A 20,496-nucleotide genomic window follows, 5' to 3' on the forward strand; every position below is an offset into this window, starting at 1 on the left:
TGCAAACCTTGGGGTTCCCCAAGCCTGCTGACGCCACCCTCTTGCGCATGGATGAGGTCACATAAACAGTGGCACTGGCAGCCTTAACACTGGAAACTGAACTGGAAACTACTCCTTTTTTTCACATGCAAGTTTCTGCTCAGCGTTTCCATATTCTGGTCCCCAGTCTATAATTGTCTCACTTATGCTCTCCCGAGTCTGTGCCTTGCCCCACTTTTGTTCTCTGTTACGTTCTCTCTCTCTTCCAAGTTTCAAAAGTGAGGGAGGTGGCAGGTTCACACCTTCAAAACCCACTCCTGTGCAAACCTCTGGCCATATTTCCTCCCACATCTAATCCTCCTTGCATCCACTTGCAATGCACTGTGTTCCCCCTACTAAAGCCTACACATGGCGCAACTTTTCAAGAGCAACCCAGTTCTGGGAAATCATCCCCAGGGAACAATAGGACTGATTGTCTTCTAGTATGATAAAGCATAGCAGGCAATAATCAGGCCAGGAGAGATGATGCAGTGCGAGTAGCACAATACAATCCTGAAGTAACAGCAATGGATTGTGTGAGAAACAGTGGATATAAACAAAGCACAGGCGTCATAAAGAGGGCAGTTTTAAATCTGCAGAAGTTAATCAGATTTCAAAATGGTTCTCTCTTTGGCTGGTACTCTTGCAACTATTTCAGCAGCTCTGAGGGGAAGAAAAGGCCTTAACTGATGCTTCTGCTGTTTTGGTGTGCCCTCTCTTTGTCTCTCTCTCACGATTCCTGTATATCTACACAAAGGGTGTGCCTTTATAAAACTGTGGGCGTGAACCTAGAGTTGGCATATTCCAGAAAGTGAAAATCCAGACACAAAAGTCGTTCAGCTTTTTTGACAAAGTTGTTGAATTCTCCACACAAAAATTTTTGATAGTTCCTACATGGGTTGCCACACACCCATGTTTTCCTGGACATTTTTGTGATTTTCTGTAATTTCCGACAGACAAATACAGGGTATGTCAGGGAAAACACGGACATATGGCAGCCCTACCACGAACTATAATAAAATACTGTAAAAATCTTCTCAGCTACACAGTGTAGCAAATTTCCTGGGCAGATTCATTACAAGCACCATAGCTAGCTCAGGCTGTTAATTCATTTCACATCAGGATAGTTGTTTTATGCTAACCACTGGAGATTTTCAACGAAGACAACATCACCGAACTGCCACAATTATCCAGAGTGATATTTACCGAGAATGTGAGCAACAGCATCCACGAGGTCTTTCTGGCTGGCCCCATCACTTTTTGCCAACACTTTTTCTGCCAGGACGAAACTGGACATGACAGGCTGAGGCTGGTTGAGGAAGTGATCCAGAACTTCCAAGCATGAGCTGAGCCTCTGTGGCAGAGTCCCTCCAACCACAGTATCGTTGGTGCCCATTGTCTCCAATACGACACCCACATCACCAATAGCGCCCCACTGTACTGCCAGGGCTGGAAAAGAAGAGATAATGCATGGTGGTTTTTATAGAGCATTTGACAAGACGAAATAGGGCAAGCAGACAGAACAGATTTGGTGGTGCACAAAAGGCACCAGGCAGCATATGCTTAGTTCTGTGAAAATCTTTTTTTTTGCCTTTTACTTTCAAGAAGAGATTCCTCGGGGTTGGAGGGACTGTGCTGTTACCTGGAAGCCCATCATGCCGTCGCTGTTCACAGATGCGTTCCATGGTGGAGTTGGCAAAACCATAATTGCTCTGCCCGGCATTTCCTCTTCCACAGCTTACCGAAGAGAAAACGACAAACTGGTCCAGCTCTGGGCACTTTTGACGGGTTACTCTAGGGGGGGAGGAAGATGATTTGTTACTCATTTTTACGAAGATTCATCTCTCCCTCATCTTAAGTATCATCAAGCAGAACAGTTGTTCATATTCAGTCTTCACGTGCTACTTACTGGTCCAGGTTAAGTGTCCCTGAATATTTGGGTTTGTTGACTTCCTGGAAAAGTTCTGGTGTCTGATTTTCCAGCATAGCATCTTTCAAGACCTATAGGAAACCAGGAATTAGTGTTTTTCTCATCTGTCCCCCCCACTCCATCAAGTCAAGATACAAATCATGCTTTCCTTTTCAAAACAAATATGGAAACAGAATAGCAAATTCTGGACAAAGAGCCAACCTGGATGTATTGTTGTAAATTTAAATTGCATGTCTAAAAATGCAAATGGTAGCCATTGCAGAGGGAGGGGAATGATAATTAGTAGTTCTGCAGCTAGGAATGGTATGGTTAAACTCTCACTCAGTATTTGCCCTCCAGTGTGTGCTCTTTATATATTTTTTTAAACAATACAAGCGTACATTTAAAGTCAAGTCTAGTTTGGTCCAAAGAAATCTAGCTAAGATACTTTTGAAATATAAATTAGTAATTCTTCCTGATGAGGGTCAGATAAGCTCTCCTCATGCATTGCTTCTTTTACAACATTGACAACTAATAGAATATATAATAAAACATGCCCCCCGCCCCCGGAATTTACTAGGGAACCTAACCCCTGCCCTTCAAATTTTTCTGCTGACTACAAAATGTATGTTAACATTTCATTTGGTGGTTGCTGCTTCTCCTGTATCATAAACATAACCCCAACACCTCGGCATGACTTTTCTCTTTTTAATGGGGTGATAGTTTCCTGCCTTCAAAACCAGCCTTCCCCATACTGGTGCCCTTCAGATGTTTTAGACTATAACCGCCCTAACCACAGGCTATGCTGGCTGGGCTTAATGGGAGCTGGAGTCCAATGATATGTGGAGACCACCAGGAAGTTTGTTCTGGAGTCTAGACCTTTCCAGAACATACTGCAGAATTGTTGCCCGTTAACATGGCTCAACCAACGCAAACAGCAGATTAGAAACTATCACAGCCATGTCAATCTTGAGCACCGGCCACTCACCATAGCCAAGTTGAAGATGCCCCCAACTGGTCCAAGCTGAGAAGCTTCTTGTATTAAGTGTTGTGCCCCTTCAAGAGTCCCGACATCACTGGTTGACACGAGAACTTGGACACCCAGCTGTTTCCATTCTTGGACACGCTTAGCCTGATAACCTACAAATCGTGAAAATCTAGAAATGAGAATCACTGGGCACTGGGTATACTTCTCATTGCAATTATTCTTATCAGAAGTCTTGCACTGCTTCAGTTTCTGGTCAGTATTTTCCCCTTCTTTCTTAATAATGGGATTAATCGTTGCCTTTTGTTTAAAGATGAACAAGTGCCTTTGCTCCTACCTATGTAGACATATTGTGAATTTCTTATGCTAAACCAGGCATCCCCAAACTGCGGCCCTCCAGATGTTTTGGCCTACAACTCCCATGATCCCCAGCTAACAGGACCAGTGGTCAGGGATGATGGGAATTGTAGTCCAAAACATCTGGAGGGCCGAAGTTTGGGGATGCCTGTGCTAAACCTAGATGCTTCATAACTCCATTTCAGGATCTCTCCCCCACCTCAACCCACATAATTTCCCCTCCTTTTTTTATAAAAAAAGTCTGCAACCATTGTTCTTTAACATCATGAACTGACCCAATTTCTTGACTACTGCTCGCAAACTCAAACCTTTCCTTTCAAATGCTTTTCAGTATCAACTCACCAGTTCGGATGCCGGAACGAGATGTTAGCACAAGCTTCTTTGCTCCTCTTTCAATCAGCCACTGAGCCAACTCCAGCCCAAATCCCCCTAGGCCTCCTGTGATAATGTACGTCTTATTTGGTGGGCAAGAAGTCCTGGATATTGCAGAGAGCTGGGTTTGCTTAGCTTCCTTTGTGGAACATTTCTCGTCTTCGTGGACCTGCAAATGATAGCACAGACAGTTCATCAAAAACAATAATCTACAGAAAAAACTGAAGCATGCTCTTTTGTTTTTATAGCCTTGGTTTATGCTCTGCTGGCAAAGGATATCCCACGCAAGAAGCAAATGATAAATAAAGTGGAAGCAGGTGCTAAATGGTTTAGCTAGACATGTAATCACTTTGGGGCCAAGCAGAAGTTGGGAAAAAGCAAGGGCTGAATAGCTCTGTCTAGTGAAAAGCATAGACATCCTCAGATTTCTGTCCCCTCCCCATATCATGTTAAGTTTCAGCAGTGGTTTTTTTTTCCTGGGAGGACGCAGGGGTACGCATACCCCTAAACATTTTGTGAATCTAAGTTTGGCCTCATTGAGGGGGCAGTATTTCAATATGAGTAGGAAAATGAGAGTACCCCTAAACATTTTTTTTAGGAAAAAAACCCCCACTGAGTTTCAGTGAGAACAACAATCCCTCTTCAAAGTCTTGGAGTTAGAACTGCTCACACATTCCCCACAGTGGGTCCTAGACTGATTCCCATATATTGTCAGTAAAGGTGTCAACAGATGCATCTCCAGCTAAATCAGAATAAACTTAATCCACACTTCTGAGGTGCCCTGTTAGAGAGGTTCAAACAGCCCACTAGTTAATGACCTTCTACTGGCAGGAAAAAAAGATTCTTCATTTAAACAGGCCTTTGGCCTTCTGAGCCAATTTGTTCTCAACTGCTGTGTTTTAATCTGCTTTTAAATTTCATATACATGTCTTTTTAAAAATCTTATTTCTCTCTGGAGTTTTAACACAAACTTTTGTTATCTGGTTTGGTTTTCTCTGTGGATTTTAAAAAATTGTTAGCTGCCTCCAGAAGCAGTGGAAAAAGTGGGGTTTAAATGTAGCAAATAAAAAATACTAGTTGTTTAAAAACCTGTGAAAAAAGGCCTTCATTATACACCTTTAGGCGCCAGGCAGAAACATTCCCTCTTTAACCAGGCCTTTGGCTGATTAACATGCAATGCCCTTTTAAAATATGCTGGGGAGGAGGGGTGTGTGTGTTATTGGGTTGTTGTTGTTGTTGTTATGTATTTTGTGTTTTTATATTTTGATTTTATGTTGTACCTGCCCTGAGACCTGCGGATATAGGGTAGTTTACAAATTTAATAAAAAATAATAATAAATAGTGTTAACGCCACCTCCCAGTGACTTTCCCTCTCTCACTCCTAGGCCTTACTATCACCACCCATAGCTGATTAGCGCAGTTTGCACACACTTGGGTCACAAATGCAGTTCTAAAGATCTACCAGCCATACCTTGATCACAACTTTTCCAATGTGTTTTCCTTGTGCCATGTATCTGAAGGCAGCTTCTACCTCTTCTCTGTTGAAGGCAGTGGTCCGTAGAGGTTTCACCACACCGTCTCTTATGCCCTTTGTCAGCAAGTTGGACACTATTTCCCAGTCTTGGTTTCCCTCTTCAAAAATGGCATCTAAAAGGATCCCATGGAAAGCCACGTTCTTCAAGAAAAGGGCCATCCCTACGGGGAGCAACACAGGTTTATGGGCTTTACACTCTACTATGGTCTTCACAACCAGCAAATTCCCTTTGAATATTAAAAGCAATTCACATACCAGTGGCACAGACAGAAACAGAAGCCTTTGAAAGGAAACTGCTATTTTTGGGAGTAATAGCTACTGGATTACAATGAGCAAGGCTTAAGAGAGGCCAGTTCCACAGAAACACCGCCCACACAAATTCATTGCAAAATGTATTAGAGACAAGCATCATGTTATCATGATACTAGGAACATAAAATTCTGAGTGAAATCTTACCAAGTGGTGTGTTGTTGGACAGGTCATATTTGCCTATTTCCAAGAAGCGTCCATGTTGAGCAAGGCAACGCAGACTGGCCTGGAGCTTCTCTTCTGACAAGGAGTTCAAAACCAAGTCTACACCTGCCAAATAGGGACAATATAACAACCCAGCATCGCAACAATCCTGCCTTCCTACTAAGTAATCTGCATTTATGGACACACACCCAACTTCTAATTAAATCTTAAGCCCTGGAAAAGGCTTTATTACCTCTACCATTGGTGGTTTTCAGGACATGTTTCTCGAATGAGGTATTTCTAGAGCTGGCAAAGCTATTCGCATCAAGTTGTGGGAATCTTTTTTGGAGATATTCACGTTTCTCTTTAGAGCCTGAAATCAGACAAGAAGCATTTTGTTTTTGTAAGCAACTTTCTTCTGTAGAGGCTAACACTCAAGAGGAATAGAGCTGATTGTTTCATGCTTCCTGAAGGGATTCAGGAATTCACTGCCCCCCCCCCCACAAAAAAAAAATAACTAGGAAAAGTCTTCTTCTTAATCACTCCCTCCATGTTTATCTCTGTGGCATAAAAGATAGGCATACTTGAGATGCATACACTCTTAAAACATTGCTTAAAAAAAAACTACTACCTCTGAAGATGAATGCCTCGTTCCAATTGAATGTGTGATCAGTAAAGGCACATAACAACGACAATAAGGCCCAGGGTGACTAGAAAAAGAGTCTCTCTACTTACCCACAGTAGTAAAGACGCGGCAGCCCATGCTGAGGGCAATAGCAATGGCTGCCTGGCCCACACCACCTGAGCCAGAATGAATGAGCACCGTCTCGCCCTTCTTCATGCCACCCCGGACCACCAAGGAATAGTAAGCAGTAGCATATACCACAGGAACAGAGGCTGCCTCCTCTAGAGTCCTGAAGAAAAGGAAAGAGGCCTTTCTTAGGTATCAACATTTATTTTCTGAGCCAGTTATCATCTCTTGCAACTCTTTTTACAGAGGGGAAGAGGGAGGGTGAACACGCAAGATCCTAGGGAATAAATGGGGAAGCTGCACACTATTTTGCATCATCCTTGACCACTGGGTTATGCTGGCTGGGACTAATGGGAGTTGGAGTCTAATAGCATCTCTGTCATAGAGGACTAGCCAATGAATTAAAAACAGTTATACTACTAAAAAAAACCAACCGCCACAAGATAGTTCTGTTGCTAACAATGCATTATTTACATTAAATCCCAATTTGCTTTTAAAAGGTCTTCAGATCAGGCAGAGTGTATGTAACCTAGCCCCCACATGAAAGAAAATGTAAACTAGCCTACCAGTTTTGTGGAACCTCCCAAAGAAACCTCTTGTCAGCGTCGACCACTGTAGCCAGGCCTTTAGCTGGTAGCAATCCCATCACTTTTTTCCCTGCAGGGTCACATCCTGAGAATTCCATTCCCAACATGCATTGCTGCAGTGTCCAGTTTCCTGAAAAAGAATGGAATGATCCCCATGAAGCTGCTCCAGTAAAGTGTAACGCGTGGAAAAAAGGTAATGCCTGATGTCTAAAAGTTTGGAACGTGGCAGCGACCAGATGCTTTTAACACCTTTTCCCCTCCCCTCTCCAAATCAGTAACCAATGATGTTACATTTCTTGATTTGCTCTCGAAAGCAAGAATAAGAACTTACTATGATCATGCTAATACAGTATCAATAAGCTCTGCAAAAATATATATTGCTCAAGGTGTTGCATTAAATTAATTATACTAAGTGAGGCAAGAGAGTTAATCCAGTGCTATGAATGACGAAAGCACAATTGAAGTGAGGAAAGGCCATTTGGCCCAGGGCACAGGAGTTCAATGTGCATATGCAAATCAGTCTCAGGAGATGTTTGCCATGTGACCCTGCCGTAAGTTAGGTCATCGGACCATTTAGCCCTGTACTGACTATAACTGGGAATGCTCTTTGTCTTAGGCAGGGGATTTTGCTAACAACCGCTACCTGAGATTCTTTAACTGGATGAAGAAGCTGAGGATTGAACCTCAGACGTTCTGCATGCAAATCATGACCGCGGAGCTCTGAGCCCTCCCCCGTGTATTCATGCCTGGTTTTAGACATGGTGCCCCTTACTTCTGGATAACACACTTGCATGAAGCCCAAGAAACGGCTTACAGGCAGTGTGCCACTCACAGTGCCAAAATATCGTGAGGTCTCTCTTGAAAGAACCCCCCCCCCAGCTCACCTGGAATGGCATCTGGGGAGAGTTTTCCTGTAGCCAACATAATGTCACGGAAATTGAGAGATGCATAATAGACTTTGCAGAGCTGGACATTGGGATTGGTTGTGTGGAAGTGGCGAAGCGGAGAAGCGATCCAACGGAGAGAGGAGAGATCCCCACGCGTCAATACATTCACAAATGCATATTCAGTCAGCTCCTGAGGTTGAGCTGTGGCAGAACAGGAGGCAGAGCAGTCAGCATTCTTCCATTGTTACAAGTAAAAGTGTGTTTGCTTGTTAATTTATAATAATCTTTATATACCACTGTATCATGAAAAATATCAAAGCGGTTTACAATATCTACATATAAGACAAACACACAAACATTTAATATCAGAGACCACCCACTAACCATTATGGAAAGGCGTATTTTTAATTGCCGCCACAAGCCTGGTGGCATAGAAAAGTTTTCAACAGACATTTAAAGGTTGAAAAAGAAGGTGCCCGCTGAATCTCTGCTGGCAGAGCTTTCCACAGGACTGAGCCTACGACACTAAAAGCTCTACTTTGTGTTAATGTCAAATAAGCCTTGCCTATGCAGGAGGCAGGGACACTGGTGGCGCTGTGGGTTAAACCACAGAGCCTAGGGCTTGCTGATCAGAAGGCTGGTGGTTCGAATCCCCATGACGGGGTGAGCTCCCAGCTCCTGCCAACCTAGCAGTTCGAAAGCACCTCAAAGTGCAAGTAGATAAATAGGTACCACTCCGGCGGGAAGGTAAATGGCGTTTCCGTGCGCTGCTCTGGTTTGCCAGAAGCGGCTTTGTCATGCTGGCCACAAGACCTGGAAGCTGTACACTGGCTCCCTCGGCCACTAAAGCGAGATGAGCGCCACAACCCCAGAGTCGTCTGCAACTGGACCTAATGGTCAGGGGTCCCTTTACCTTTATGCAGGAGACAACTAATTATACTCCTATAGATGATTTCAGTGACTAAGCTGGTATATGAGGATTTACGCAGTCCCCAAGGTATTCTCAGCCTAAATTGTTCAGGATTTGTAAATTAATACAAGGACCTTGAACCTGGTTTGGTAGTAGTTGGGCAGTCAGTGCAGATGTTTTAACAATAGTGTCATGTGTCATCGGCCATGTGCTGTAATCACAGTTGCAAAAGAACTCATACCATTTGCTGAACAGATGCCAAATGTTAAAGAGGGCCAGTGTTATTTCACAGAATCAGGATGATTATGTCCCAGAAGAACAATTATTGAGGAAAGAGACTGGGCCAAGTAGTGTCTTCTTGCTTTTTGTTTTTGTTTTCCAGACCTTATGGCAGGAGTAGCAAGCATGCTGATCTCCAGACTGGAAGACTGCAGCTCCCATCATTCCTGGCCATCAGCCACTTCAACTCAGGCTGATGTAAGTTGCAGTCCAACAACATCTGGAAGGCACCTTGTTGGCTACCTATGGTGTTGTGGGAATAAATATTGCTACAAGCTGGCTGTCCTTGACAATAAGAATCACCTTGTTTTAGCTGGAGATGTCTGAAAGAGCCCCACTTCCCATCACGATAAACATTCATCACCAGGTCATTCTGCAGAATCGTTTGCATCTGCTTGGTAGAAGGGGTGGTGGAGGGTTTAGGAGAAGAAGAGTCCAGGTTGGAAACAAAAAGGCACCTAGGAAGCAAAGCACACACTTAATCTATGTCTTAGTTCACTAACATTTCTATCAGATGTTCATAAGTAGCGACAGAAATTGAATGCTGTCACTGGATGCTGAATTTTGGTACCTGATCCTGTTGCCCCCAGGTTCTTGGCGCAGGCAATTCACCATGCCAACAATTCCTGAAGTACCACAGCTGGTAGCCGTTAGCCACACAGGATGTTCAGAAGGTTCTGCTAGCATTTCCTGCAGGAGAGATCCCAGGCAAGCTGATTAGTTAACACAGAAAAGAGGGATTTCCAGAACGCATAGTACGACAAAAAAAAAAAGCAGCTCTCTCACTCGAACTGACAGAGTGCACTTTTTAAAAACCCAATAACTTCATTGAGAAATATTGATCTAGATGAAAGGCCTGGGAAGAAGAATGGAAAACAGCTATTTCCCCATATCAAAAACTGTTACCTTCAAAGGTTCCACCCATTTGTAGTGAGTCTCATCCACCGGCAGGAAAACAGGCTCCTTCGCAGGAACTGGCCGACGGCATAAGAAGATGGTTGCGCCAAAGGAGGATCTTTTTACAGCTACCAAATTCAGACCAGCCTTGCTAAGTAAGTCCTCCCATTCTACCTGCCGAGACAATAAATTTTAAATGTATAAGATGGGGCCAAGAAAATGATTCTTGAACAAACAATTGTCTCAATTGCTGGCTTCACAAAACAAAGATTTTGGAAATCACCACTCTATTGTTGAGAACTGATTTTAACTGATGTTCTTGCCTTTTTGACCTGCTCTTTGCATCTAGTGAAAAATTATTGACTTCCATGGGGCTGCGTGCAACAGAGATTAGATAGATAGATAGATAGATAGATAGATAGATAGATAGATAGATATGTTGAAACCTATACAGAATGTTAATATTTTTGTTTGGGAAGTGTATTTATAAACCAGATACTTGCAGCTCTAACAATGCAATCCTATGAATGTTTGCTCAGAAGTAAGCACCACTGATTTGGGTTGGTCTTACTCCCCGGTAAGTGTGTAAAGGCTTGCAGCCTAAATTTCAATTTTATTTGCCAATATCTATGGCCATTAGGCTTAGCAACCTGGCTACATTTCAGCTTCTGAGATTACCTCTCGTTGTTGTTGTTGTTGTTGTTGTTGTTGTTGTTGTTGTTGTAGCATTGCATGTTTTTAAGACAGACACTGGTGAGTGTCTGTCACACCCCAGTCATGTACATGGGTGGGAATTGTTGCTTCTGTGAATCACTAAGGTAGGCAGTTATATGGCTGGTTGTATACCAGGCATCCCCAAACTTCGGCCCTCCAGATGTTTTGGACTACAATTCCCATCATCCCTGACCACTGGTCCTCTTAGTTAGGGATCATGAGAGTTGTAGGCCAAAACATCTGGAGGGCCGCAGTTTGGGGATGCCTATTGTATACTGAGCAATCCTAACCCCAGCTGGGCAGCACTGCAGTGTGGCAGATCAAGGTAACCACTGCCACAGGCAAAACCATGCTCTGTTCTATGGCAGTCTGGGGATGGCAAGTGGGGCCAGCTCATGATCCAGTGAACCCTGGGATGGCTCATCTGCTCCCCCTTTCCACCCACAGAATTCCGTTTTGGGGATTTCTGCAGGCTTCTGCCAGTGGGAATCCCAGAAACAGTACCTCCACCTGCCTGCACTTTCAGCAGGGAGAACAGGGAGGTCCATGCCAGAGGAATGGCCCTGGCATCTCTGAGGGGATAGACAGGTGGAAGTCTTTTGGGTTGAGTAGAGAGACAGTCCTCTGCAATATCAGCCGCTGGATTTGGAGTTTGGATTGTGGTCTTAGTTATTGTAAGTACATTGTGATTGTCCCTAAGTAGAACAACAAAATAATTTATTGTTTTTCCAGGGGAAGAATCCTCTACTGATTCATTTTCTTTACTAATCATAAAAATGCCCCCTCTCCCAAAACGAAATACTTGATACTAGTTTGCACCATACAATTAGTATGCCTTTTTAATCCCTAAGAATAGGAACCAATAATCTAAACAACAGAGTCTAAATCTGCCTAAAACTACGGATTATTTCTGGAGTTTTGTTTTTTTAATGAATAGTTATCCTTTTAAAAGGAAAATGAAAAACGAAACACCACTCCAAACTCATTGTTCTGAGCAAAGCATGATCTAGAGCAGGCATCCCCAAACTTCGGCCCTCCAGATGTTTCGGACTACAATCCCCATCTTCCCCGACCACTGGTCCTGTTAGCTAGGGATCATGGGAGTTGTAGGCCAAAACATCTGGAGGGCCGCAGTTTGGGGGTGCCTGATCTAGAGCCAACTGAAGAGAAATAACAAGGGCTTATAAAATTACCTGAGTCAAGAGACCAGGTTTCTCCTTCAGCTCGGGAGATGTGAGGAAGCTGACAATTTCTCCAAGAGTTTCTCCCTTCAGAAGAGTGTGCAGTAAGACAAAACCACCATCCTTCACTGTGGCCGCCATGTTGGAGAGCACCTCTGCTGGATTCCTGAAAGGGTTCAGTGCACAGTTGCACACGAGGAGATCAGCATTTGCCAGATTTCCAGAAGGAGGGCTTGCAGGGTCCCACTGCTCAGTAGAAACACCAAGTTCTTGCAAACAGCTCTCATTGGATGCCAGTATTTCTGGGGCTCTGTCAGTGGCAGTGTAGTCCAGTTGAAGCATGGGTTGAGTGTTTAAGATGCTTGTGATGCGCGAGTATAAGTGCCCGTCTCCTGCCAGGGCCTGTAAACGAAAAGAGTAGCCATTAATGAAAAGCACTGCATGCCATTAACACATGGAGAAAGCACACTTGTGAAGAAATGTTTTGCCTCTCTGCAGAGCTGCACCCCAACTAACCTCAACTATCTTCATCTTGCGGCTGGTGATGTTCTCCAGTGCCACGTCCACACAGGTCTTCAGCTCAGCAAAATCCAGCAAGCCATTGAGGAGGTGGTCTTCTTGAAGATGCAGCTTCTCTCGAGTCACAACCTGTTCCAGCTCTGAGTAGAGGTTTCCGTTCAGCTCCAGGCGACAGATCTCAGCAAGGATGTGCAGGAGGCCCTTCTGCTCAGGTTCCATCTGTGCAGATGTCTTTATATTCTCTAGCCCTGGAATAGCCAACTTGACTCCATGCTTTGCTATCTTCTTCTGTAATTTCTGGATCAACTCTGTCGAGGAGAGGAGGAATATGAAAAGAAAGTACTTATGTCGCTGGTGCTTTTATTTGTTTTGCTAATATTTGTTCACAGGATGCATTTGACTTCCACGTGTGCCTACCCGGACCTAAAGGTTGTTTCTTTCCTAAGGGGCTGCTCCATACGTCCTTGCCAAATGAGATGGGGTGTCTACTTCATACCGGATGCATCCTATCAGAAAGCATAGTGATATAAGAATCTTCTTACCTTTGCAATGTTCAAAGCTGGAGTGAAGCTGGGCATTGGAGGACAAGCAGCCATTCTCCACATACGGCACAAAGCAAAATTTCTCAAGTGTGGGAGGAGTCTGCTCCTGCTGTCGCCGAGGAGCCACACTAGCGTGAAGACCAGAGATCTGGACAGCTCCTGCTGTGATGGTGTCAAAGCAGCGGTCCACAACAGCATCAAAAGCTACAAGGCAAGGCAAGAATCAGCAGAAAGCAGTGAAAAAGCAGTGCAATCAGATGAAGAAGAATCTTTCAGAATTTGGTCCAAGAGAAAATCCAGCTGCTAACAGCTTTATGACTCCCATAAATCTATCTTACTGCTTTAAGTCGGCACAAAGGCTTTTGAATATTGTTGTCCATAAAGGAGCCCCCATATATAAAAAAATGGGACTGCCCATTACCTTCAATCTCATCGTTGTATTTTTGTGCACGTTCTTTGTGTAACTTTGGATCAATGCAAACAGAGCGGATTCTGGTTGGCAAGCGCAGACTTCTTCCCGTTTCCCCCAAGATGATCAAATGCAGCAGGGTGTCAAGGAATGTCACCCAATTCCCGCTCCACAACACCTTCCCAGCATTCCCTGGGGACAAGAAGCAATCTAATTAGCACACAACAGCCACTGGCATGACAATGGCAGCACAAAGTGAGCAACTATTCACATCTCTGTCTTCTGTATCAACTGTACTGGCTATGCCCCCAAAGCCCTTGTGCTTTCCAAGCTAGCTAAGGGGATGCAATGCCTAGACTGATCTCCAGTTTCTCAAAAGCTTGCCTAATTGTGAACTTCTGTTATCAACATTTCTGAATTACAATTTGCTTTCGTTTCATCATCAGTAACTGAGATGAAGAAGCTTCCAAAAAATGGATGGGTGGACAAGGCTATTGATGGCTATTAGCTACAATGACTATGTTCTAACTACACTGTTGGAGGCTGTACATTTCTCAACACCAGTTACTGAGAATCACAAGTACTCTTTTACAGTGGTACCTCTGGTTCCGAGCGGGATCCGTTGCGGAGCCCCGTTTACAACATGAGCAGTACGCAACCCGCATCTGTGCTTCTGCACACACGCGGGTTGCGATTCGGGGCTTCTGCGCATGCATATGACGTCATTTGATGCTTCTGCACATGCGCGAACCGCCGAACCCGGAAGTAACCCGTTCTGTTACTTCCGGGTTCGGCACGTTCGTAACCTGTATTGTACGCAACCCACAGCTTTCGTATCCAGAGGTATGACTGTATTATCTATTCAGTTATAAAATTTCTATTCTGCCCTTCATCTGAAGATCACAGGACACTTTACAATATGAAAACACAAAAATACACACCATAATAACAAACGAAAACAACACCCCCACATCACCATCATTATGAATGCTGTTGCACTCAATTCCCGCTTTGGAACTTTCCCATGAAACAACTGGTTGGCCACTGTGAGAACAGGATGCTGGACTAGATGAGCCATTGCTATGATTCAACAAGGGCCTTCTTACATTCAAAAGGAATAGTAATAATCCTTAGCCCTATCTTTCAGTTAAGGTACATGGTTTTACCATTACTACTGGATTCCAAGAGTCCCTGGAATGTTGGCCCGTAATCATAACCACGCAGACGAAGCTCTTTGTAAATGTCCCCCTTGGTTAAACGGACGTCTGGGCATGTGTTTGGCTGGATCTCCAAATCAATTTGCTGGTTGCGAAAGTTATTCAGGGCAGTTTCTTCCAAAGGGCAGATTTTTCCTAGGGGACACAGTATGTAGAAGAAAGGGCAAGTGAATGGCGAGGCCGACACCCCTTGGATTTCTTCAGAGTATGTGTAGTGGGAGAAATTACTTACCACTCACAGCCAGATTTCCATTCCCAGACACTTCAAAACGCTGAGAAGCTGGCATGAGTCTCACCTCTAGCTGTGTTGCACCTGCAAGGTAGGCCGAAATTGTCAGGATATTAGAGTTTAAACATAGCCTGCAGAAACATGGTTCACCAGACTATGTTAGTTGCCTAAGCTGCAGAGATTTGACTAGCCTCACCTTTCTTAGGTAGTATTGTTGCCTGGTGGATTGTAACATCTTCAAACGTGACAGGTATTTCTTCCATGGAGGTCCCTAGAGATCTTGCCAGAGTCCGCCAGGCCAACACCAAGTAGCCAGTGGCTGGGTACAGAACCCTTCCATCGATGCAGTGACCCACCAAATAATTATCAGGTGATTCAGGATTCACATCTGTCAATGATGATTAAAAAAAAAGATGAACAAAGCATCTTTTTCAAGCCTACATCTCTGGCCCAAGAAGACTCCAAAGCTGTTTCCCACAAGTTGCCAAAATCCAAGCACAAATGTCCTCACTTTCCCCATCACCACTGTATAAGTTTCAGTGCTGCAAACATCGAAAAGAAAGCAGCTCTTTCCCCCACTCCCTAGTTTCCCGCCATCAATTTAATTCTTCTGCTAAAAGCAAGGGCATTCTTTAGAAGCTTGTTTTACTACCATTTCCACCATCCCTTACCCATTGGCAGGGGTTGATAGATCTAGGAGCACAGTAACATATCAAGGGTCACAGGTTCCCCATCCCCATAGGAGCCAGCTCCTAGGGGTTGGGGTTCCTTCGCCCCCCCCAAATAAAATATTTGAGGGGGCCGCCCACCACCCCGGTTGATGGGCATCAACATTCAAATGGTGTCCGTGCACTGCATCATGTGATCGATTATGCGGGGCGGGGCTTACTCCCCCCCTCCCAAATATTTTACAAGGTGTATGATGGTTCATACATTTCCCCTAGAGATAAATTCTGAAAATGCCATTTTGAGCATTTGAAGACAATCTGCTTTTGGAGAACAAAGTAGCTGGTACACACCAATATTGTAGACTGTTGCTGATCCAGAACCTCCAGCGCCCGTTGGGAAGTCTTCAGGTTTTGGGATATCCCATGTCTGACTGTGGTCCCAGAGAATGTAAGGGGAGATAAGGGGAGTCCCCACAGGAACAGGATATTCAGTAGGTGGAAGCAGATTGTTCGCAAGGACATTGATTCTAAGAACACACATAAAAATGAATTTGTGAAGTTGCATGCAACAGTAAGAAGTTATAGTAACAGTAGCAAATGGAAGGCAAACCAATAGCCAGGAGCCAACATGGGACTAAGGAGGACCCCAACCACTATTTTCTGTGGTCCTGGCCTCTTCTAAAAATGTGCAATATTTTCTCCCTTCTCTTCAAACAGCAAAACAGCAAGGAACTCAGGCATCAATGGAAGTTCTGGTTTCAGAGACACAGAGATTTACAGTCATACCTCAGTTTAAGTACGCTTCGGTTTGAGTACTTTCAGTTTAAGTACTCCACGAACCCGTCTGGAACGGATTAATGCACTTTCCATTACTTTCAATGGGAAAGTTCGCTTCAGGTTAAGTACGCTTCAGGTTAAGTACAGACTTCCAGAACCAATTGTGTACTTAAACCGAGGTACCACTGTATGTTGATATAAAAGCTGGATCCTATACAAAGCTTTTGAAACAAATACAGTAGGTTTTCAATTCAGCTGAATGAAAGCAACCCCTATCCATTTTGCTACTATGCTCGTATACCATAAATGGCCCTGCAGCACTTCCCCCCATGGCATTCATCCCCATGCTTGCTTGGACGAGTGAAGCCAACCACCTGTCTCCTTGATCCTTGCCCATCCTGGCTTATAAAAGCTAGCCGGGAAGGGCTGGGCGATGGGCTTCGCGGGTTGGTGAATGCTTCTCTCCATGAGGGAGCCTTCCCAGACCCGCTGAAAGAGGCGGTTATTAAACCGCTTCTTAAAAAACCATCTTTAGATCCGGCCAATATGGCCAACTATCGCCCAGTCTCAAATCTTCCATTCTTGGGCAAGGTGATTGAGCGAGTGGTTGCTGAACAACTCCAGGCACGACTGGAAGAAGCGGACGATTTGGATCCCTTCCAGTCAGGATTCAGACCTCATCATGGGACTGAAACTGCCCTGGTCGCACTGGTCGATGATCTCCGGCGGGCTAGGGACAAAGGTGAGAGCTGTTTCCTTGTTCTGCTGGATCTCTCAGCGGCTTTTGACACCATCGACCATAACATCCTTCTGGACCGTCTAGAGGGCTTGGGAGCTGGGGGCACTGTCATACAGTGGTTCCGCTCCTTCCTCCTGGGCCGTGTTCAGAAAGTGGTGGTGGGGGATGAGTGTTCAGACCCCTGGGCTCTCACTTGTGGGGTGCCTCAGGGTTCTGTCCTCTCCCCCATGCTTTTTAACATCTATATGCAGCCACTGGGAGAGATCATCAGGGGGTTTGGGCTGGGTGTCCATCAGTATGCTGACGATACCCAGCTCTACCTCTCTTTTAAATCAGAACCAGTGAAGGCGGTGAAGGTCCTGCGTGAGTGTCTGGAGGCAGTTGGAGGATTGATGGTGGCAAACAGATTGAGATTGAATCCTGACAAGACAGAAGTACTGTTTGTGGGGGACAGGAGGCGGGCGGGTGTGGAGGACTCCCTGGTCCTGAATGGGGTAACTGTGCCCCTGAAGGACCAGGTGCGCAGCCTGGGAGTCATTTTAGACTCACAGCTGTCCATGGAGGCACAAGTCAATTCTGTGTCCAGGGCAGCTGTTTATCAGCTCCATCTGGTACACAGGCTGAGTCCCTACCTGCCCGCTGACTGTCTCTCCAGAGTGGTGCATGCTCTAGTTATCTCTCGCTTGGACTACTGCAATGCGCTCTACGTGGGGCTACCTTTGAAGGTGACCCGGAAACTACAACTAATCCAGAATGCGGCAGCTAGACTGGTGACTGGGAGCGGCCGCCGAGACCACATAACACCGGTCCTGAAAGACCTACATTGGCTCCCAGTACGTTTCCGAGCACAATTCAAAGTGTTGGTGCTGACTTTTAAAGCCCTAAACGGCCTCGGTCCAGTATACCTGAAGGAGCGTCTCCACCCCCATCGTTCTGCCCGGACACTGAGGTCCAGCGCCGAGGGCCTTCTGGTGGTTCCCTCGCTACGAGAAGCCAAGTTACAGGGTACCAGGCAGAGGGCCTTCTCGGTAGTGACACCCACCCTGTGGAATGCCCTCCCACTAGAGGTCAAAGAGAACAACAATTACCAGACCTTTAGAAGGCATCTCAAGGCAGCCCTGTTTAGGGAAGCTTTTAATGTTTGATGGATTTCTGTATTTTAGTGTTTTGTTGGAAGCCGCCCAGAATGGCTGGGGGAACCCGGCCAGATGGGCGGGGTATAAATAATAAATTATTATTATTATTATTATTATTATTATTATTATTATTATTATTATTATTATTATTATTCAATCCTGCTTTAAGGTATCAACATAGCCGGGGGAGGGACTACTAAAGGTATAATTCAGTCTATTCCAAAAAATGACTTCCACTTGCACAATGGGAGTTCCATTGGCTCTTCTGGAGGGTCCCCCAACCCTTGTCTGGATTTGAGTTTGAGGGTGCGCAAGGGGCTGGAGGTTAACAGGAAGTTTCCATTGGGCTCATCGGAGTCTGTTGTGCAAGCAGAGCTGGTTATTGCCCTATGTTTCGCATGAGCTTTCACTCATCTCCTTACCCTGTAAGGTGGATTTTTCCAATGTGTGTCAGGAAGAATTCCAAGTTGTTTTTATGTTCTTTCTTCATCAAGGGTAAAATGGTGCAGGTTGGCTTCAAAGCTCTTCTCAGGATTGCCTAGGCAGGTGGAGTTCAAAATGTTATCAGAAAAGAAAAGAAATCACTGGCTCCCTTCTTCTAAAACAGACCATTAGCCAAGGTTGCCAAATGTTTTTCTGGCTGTACAAGAGAAAAATGTTGGCAACCCCAGAAGGAAATACCATTTTACATAACAATAATATCCTGCCTTCTGCAAATGGTAGGGACTTCTCCAGTGGAGGTTCCTGCTGAATATGGTGATTTTTGCTAATTACAGCCCTTGGCACCACCACCCATGCTGTTCCAAAACAGTTTTTGGAAGAATATAGGGGGAACAAGGAATCAATGGAAATCCTCTCCCTCCCACCTCACTTTAACCAGCAACAGTATCCCATGAACAGAATTGGCTCAAGGAACTTGGAATCCTAGGCATTTCCTGGAAAAAATCTACAGACACCCAGCACTCAGCAAAAGTAAAACACAAATCAAGATTTTTTTAAACAACAACAACAACACTAGACTCCAGCAAACACCACTGGTATACATGCATGGTTTTATAGGCTGTGTTTTACACTGTGAATCCATAGTAGAAAACCACAGACTAGACTAGAAAAACTGGAAAAGAGGTTATATGCAAAACAGCCAAGAGAGCAACAGAGCTTAATAACTGTTGCATAATTTTAGGTTACACAAACCAAACCTTTGCATTTACATTAGTACACCGAATCCTCTCCATAAATGAGCTATGGCTTCAAGGAACCTTAAGAGGCACCCCAAACAAATACATTTTGTCAAGACGAGTTTTTCCTTTTCAATCCTGCCACAAAATACGACTTGTGCCTTGATCCAAACTACGTTTACATGGGAGTTAGTTCTATTGGTTACAGCAGAACTAACGTCCAAGAAAAAAGGCTTAGGATTGCAGTCCAAGCCTGCCATTTATCAGCAGGGAGTGAGCCTCATTGTTGAACTCGCATTCCAATACAGTAAAATTCCTCCATTAGCAGTCTCCCTTCACTAGAAGGATCTCAATCAGAAGACAAACAAAATAGCCTAGGCATGACTCTTGTGGGAGGCATGTATTTAGAGGGACCACAATGATAGATGCTTGCTATCCATCTTTTCTCCAAATGCCCCAATGAAGTGGAAGGAATGACTACACCCAGCCCCTTCCACAGCAACACGGGCAGCTCTTGATGCAATGCTGGGAGTAGACTCTTATGAAATTCTATATAGCTGCCTTCCGCTGTTTTCAGACAGAGTCACTGGGCAAATCAATGCCGACATCTCTATTCAGTAACAAACTGCTACTCCTTATGCAAAAGCAGGGAGGAGGAACCTGTGGCCCTGCAGATGTTGCAGGACTAAAATCCCTGCCATCCCTTATTTAAAAGACAACAAAACTACCATTAAAACTACCGAAGGAGAATTATTCTCTGACATCGTATCAAAAAACGCAAGTTACCAACGAACCATAAGAACTACCGTAACAGCTATGCAAGCTGAAGTCAGCAGTCACCAAAAGCTCAGGTAAATAGGACAGCCTTTACCTGGCACTTTAAGACTATAACGTAGGCGAGAAAGGCTCAAGACATTTTTTTGCCCAAGGTGGCCACAAGTCAAGGTGTATAGTACTGAAGGCCAGTAAAGTTATTCTGTCAACTGAACACCAAACAAACACATCTTCCCCTCCCTGGAAGTAAAAATACAAGAACAAACTAAGTGACAAACACATTTTGCCCTTTCATGAACACCCCAATTCTGCTGCCTGAGGTTACCACCTAAGTGTGCCTAACAGTAGGGTGGGTCTTGACAGCAGGCCCCACACAGATCTCTTTTGGGAAGGAGTCCTACACCTGAGGAACAATAACAAAAAAGACCCTATCTGTTGTCATCAATTCTTTCACTTCCTGCAAGAAGACAGAAA

The 20,496-nt window shown here is 44.6% G+C and overlaps 1 protein-coding gene across 1 annotated transcript in view; it reads right to left on the bottom strand.

The window, feature by feature from the left end:
* The window catches only part of FASN (fatty acid synthase), a 66,185-nt gene that overhangs the window by 12,278 nt on the left and 33,411 nt on the right, over positions 1-20,496 (bottom strand). Inside the window, exons 15-37 of the mRNA XM_035104295.3 lie at positions 18,493-18,608; positions 15,770-15,945; positions 14,947-15,138; positions 14,754-14,834; positions 14,471-14,656; positions 13,317-13,496; positions 12,896-13,099; positions 12,351-12,661; positions 11,847-12,236; positions 9,949-10,113; positions 9,614-9,732; positions 9,346-9,500; positions 7,851-8,054; positions 6,946-7,096; positions 6,364-6,542; positions 5,882-6,001; positions 5,632-5,754; positions 5,113-5,336; positions 3,612-3,810; positions 2,916-3,067; positions 1,928-2,019; positions 1,661-1,812; positions 1,225-1,467 (exon numbers count right to left, since the gene is read on the bottom strand). Of these exons, the coding sequence (XP_034960186.2) occupies positions 1,225-1,467; positions 1,661-1,812; positions 1,928-2,019; positions 2,916-3,067; positions 3,612-3,810; positions 5,113-5,336; positions 5,632-5,754; positions 5,882-6,001; positions 6,364-6,542; positions 6,946-7,096; positions 7,851-8,054; positions 9,346-9,500; positions 9,614-9,732; positions 9,949-10,113; positions 11,847-12,236; positions 12,351-12,661; positions 12,896-13,099; positions 13,317-13,496; positions 14,471-14,656; positions 14,754-14,834; positions 14,947-15,138; positions 15,770-15,945; positions 18,493-18,608 (4,114 nt within the window). The remainder of the gene's footprint in view (positions 1-1,224; positions 1,468-1,660; positions 1,813-1,927; positions 2,020-2,915; positions 3,068-3,611; positions 3,811-5,112; positions 5,337-5,631; positions 5,755-5,881; positions 6,002-6,363; positions 6,543-6,945; positions 7,097-7,850; positions 8,055-9,345; positions 9,501-9,613; positions 9,733-9,948; positions 10,114-11,846; positions 12,237-12,350; positions 12,662-12,895; positions 13,100-13,316; positions 13,497-14,470; positions 14,657-14,753; positions 14,835-14,946; positions 15,139-15,769; positions 15,946-18,492; positions 18,609-20,496) is intronic.

Source organism: Zootoca vivipara, chromosome 2, assembly GCF_965207765.1.
Source record: "Zootoca vivipara chromosome 2, rZooViv2.hap1.1, whole genome shotgun sequence".
NCBI classification, from domain to species: domain Eukaryota; kingdom Metazoa; phylum Chordata; class Lepidosauria; order Squamata; family Lacertidae; genus Zootoca; species Zootoca vivipara.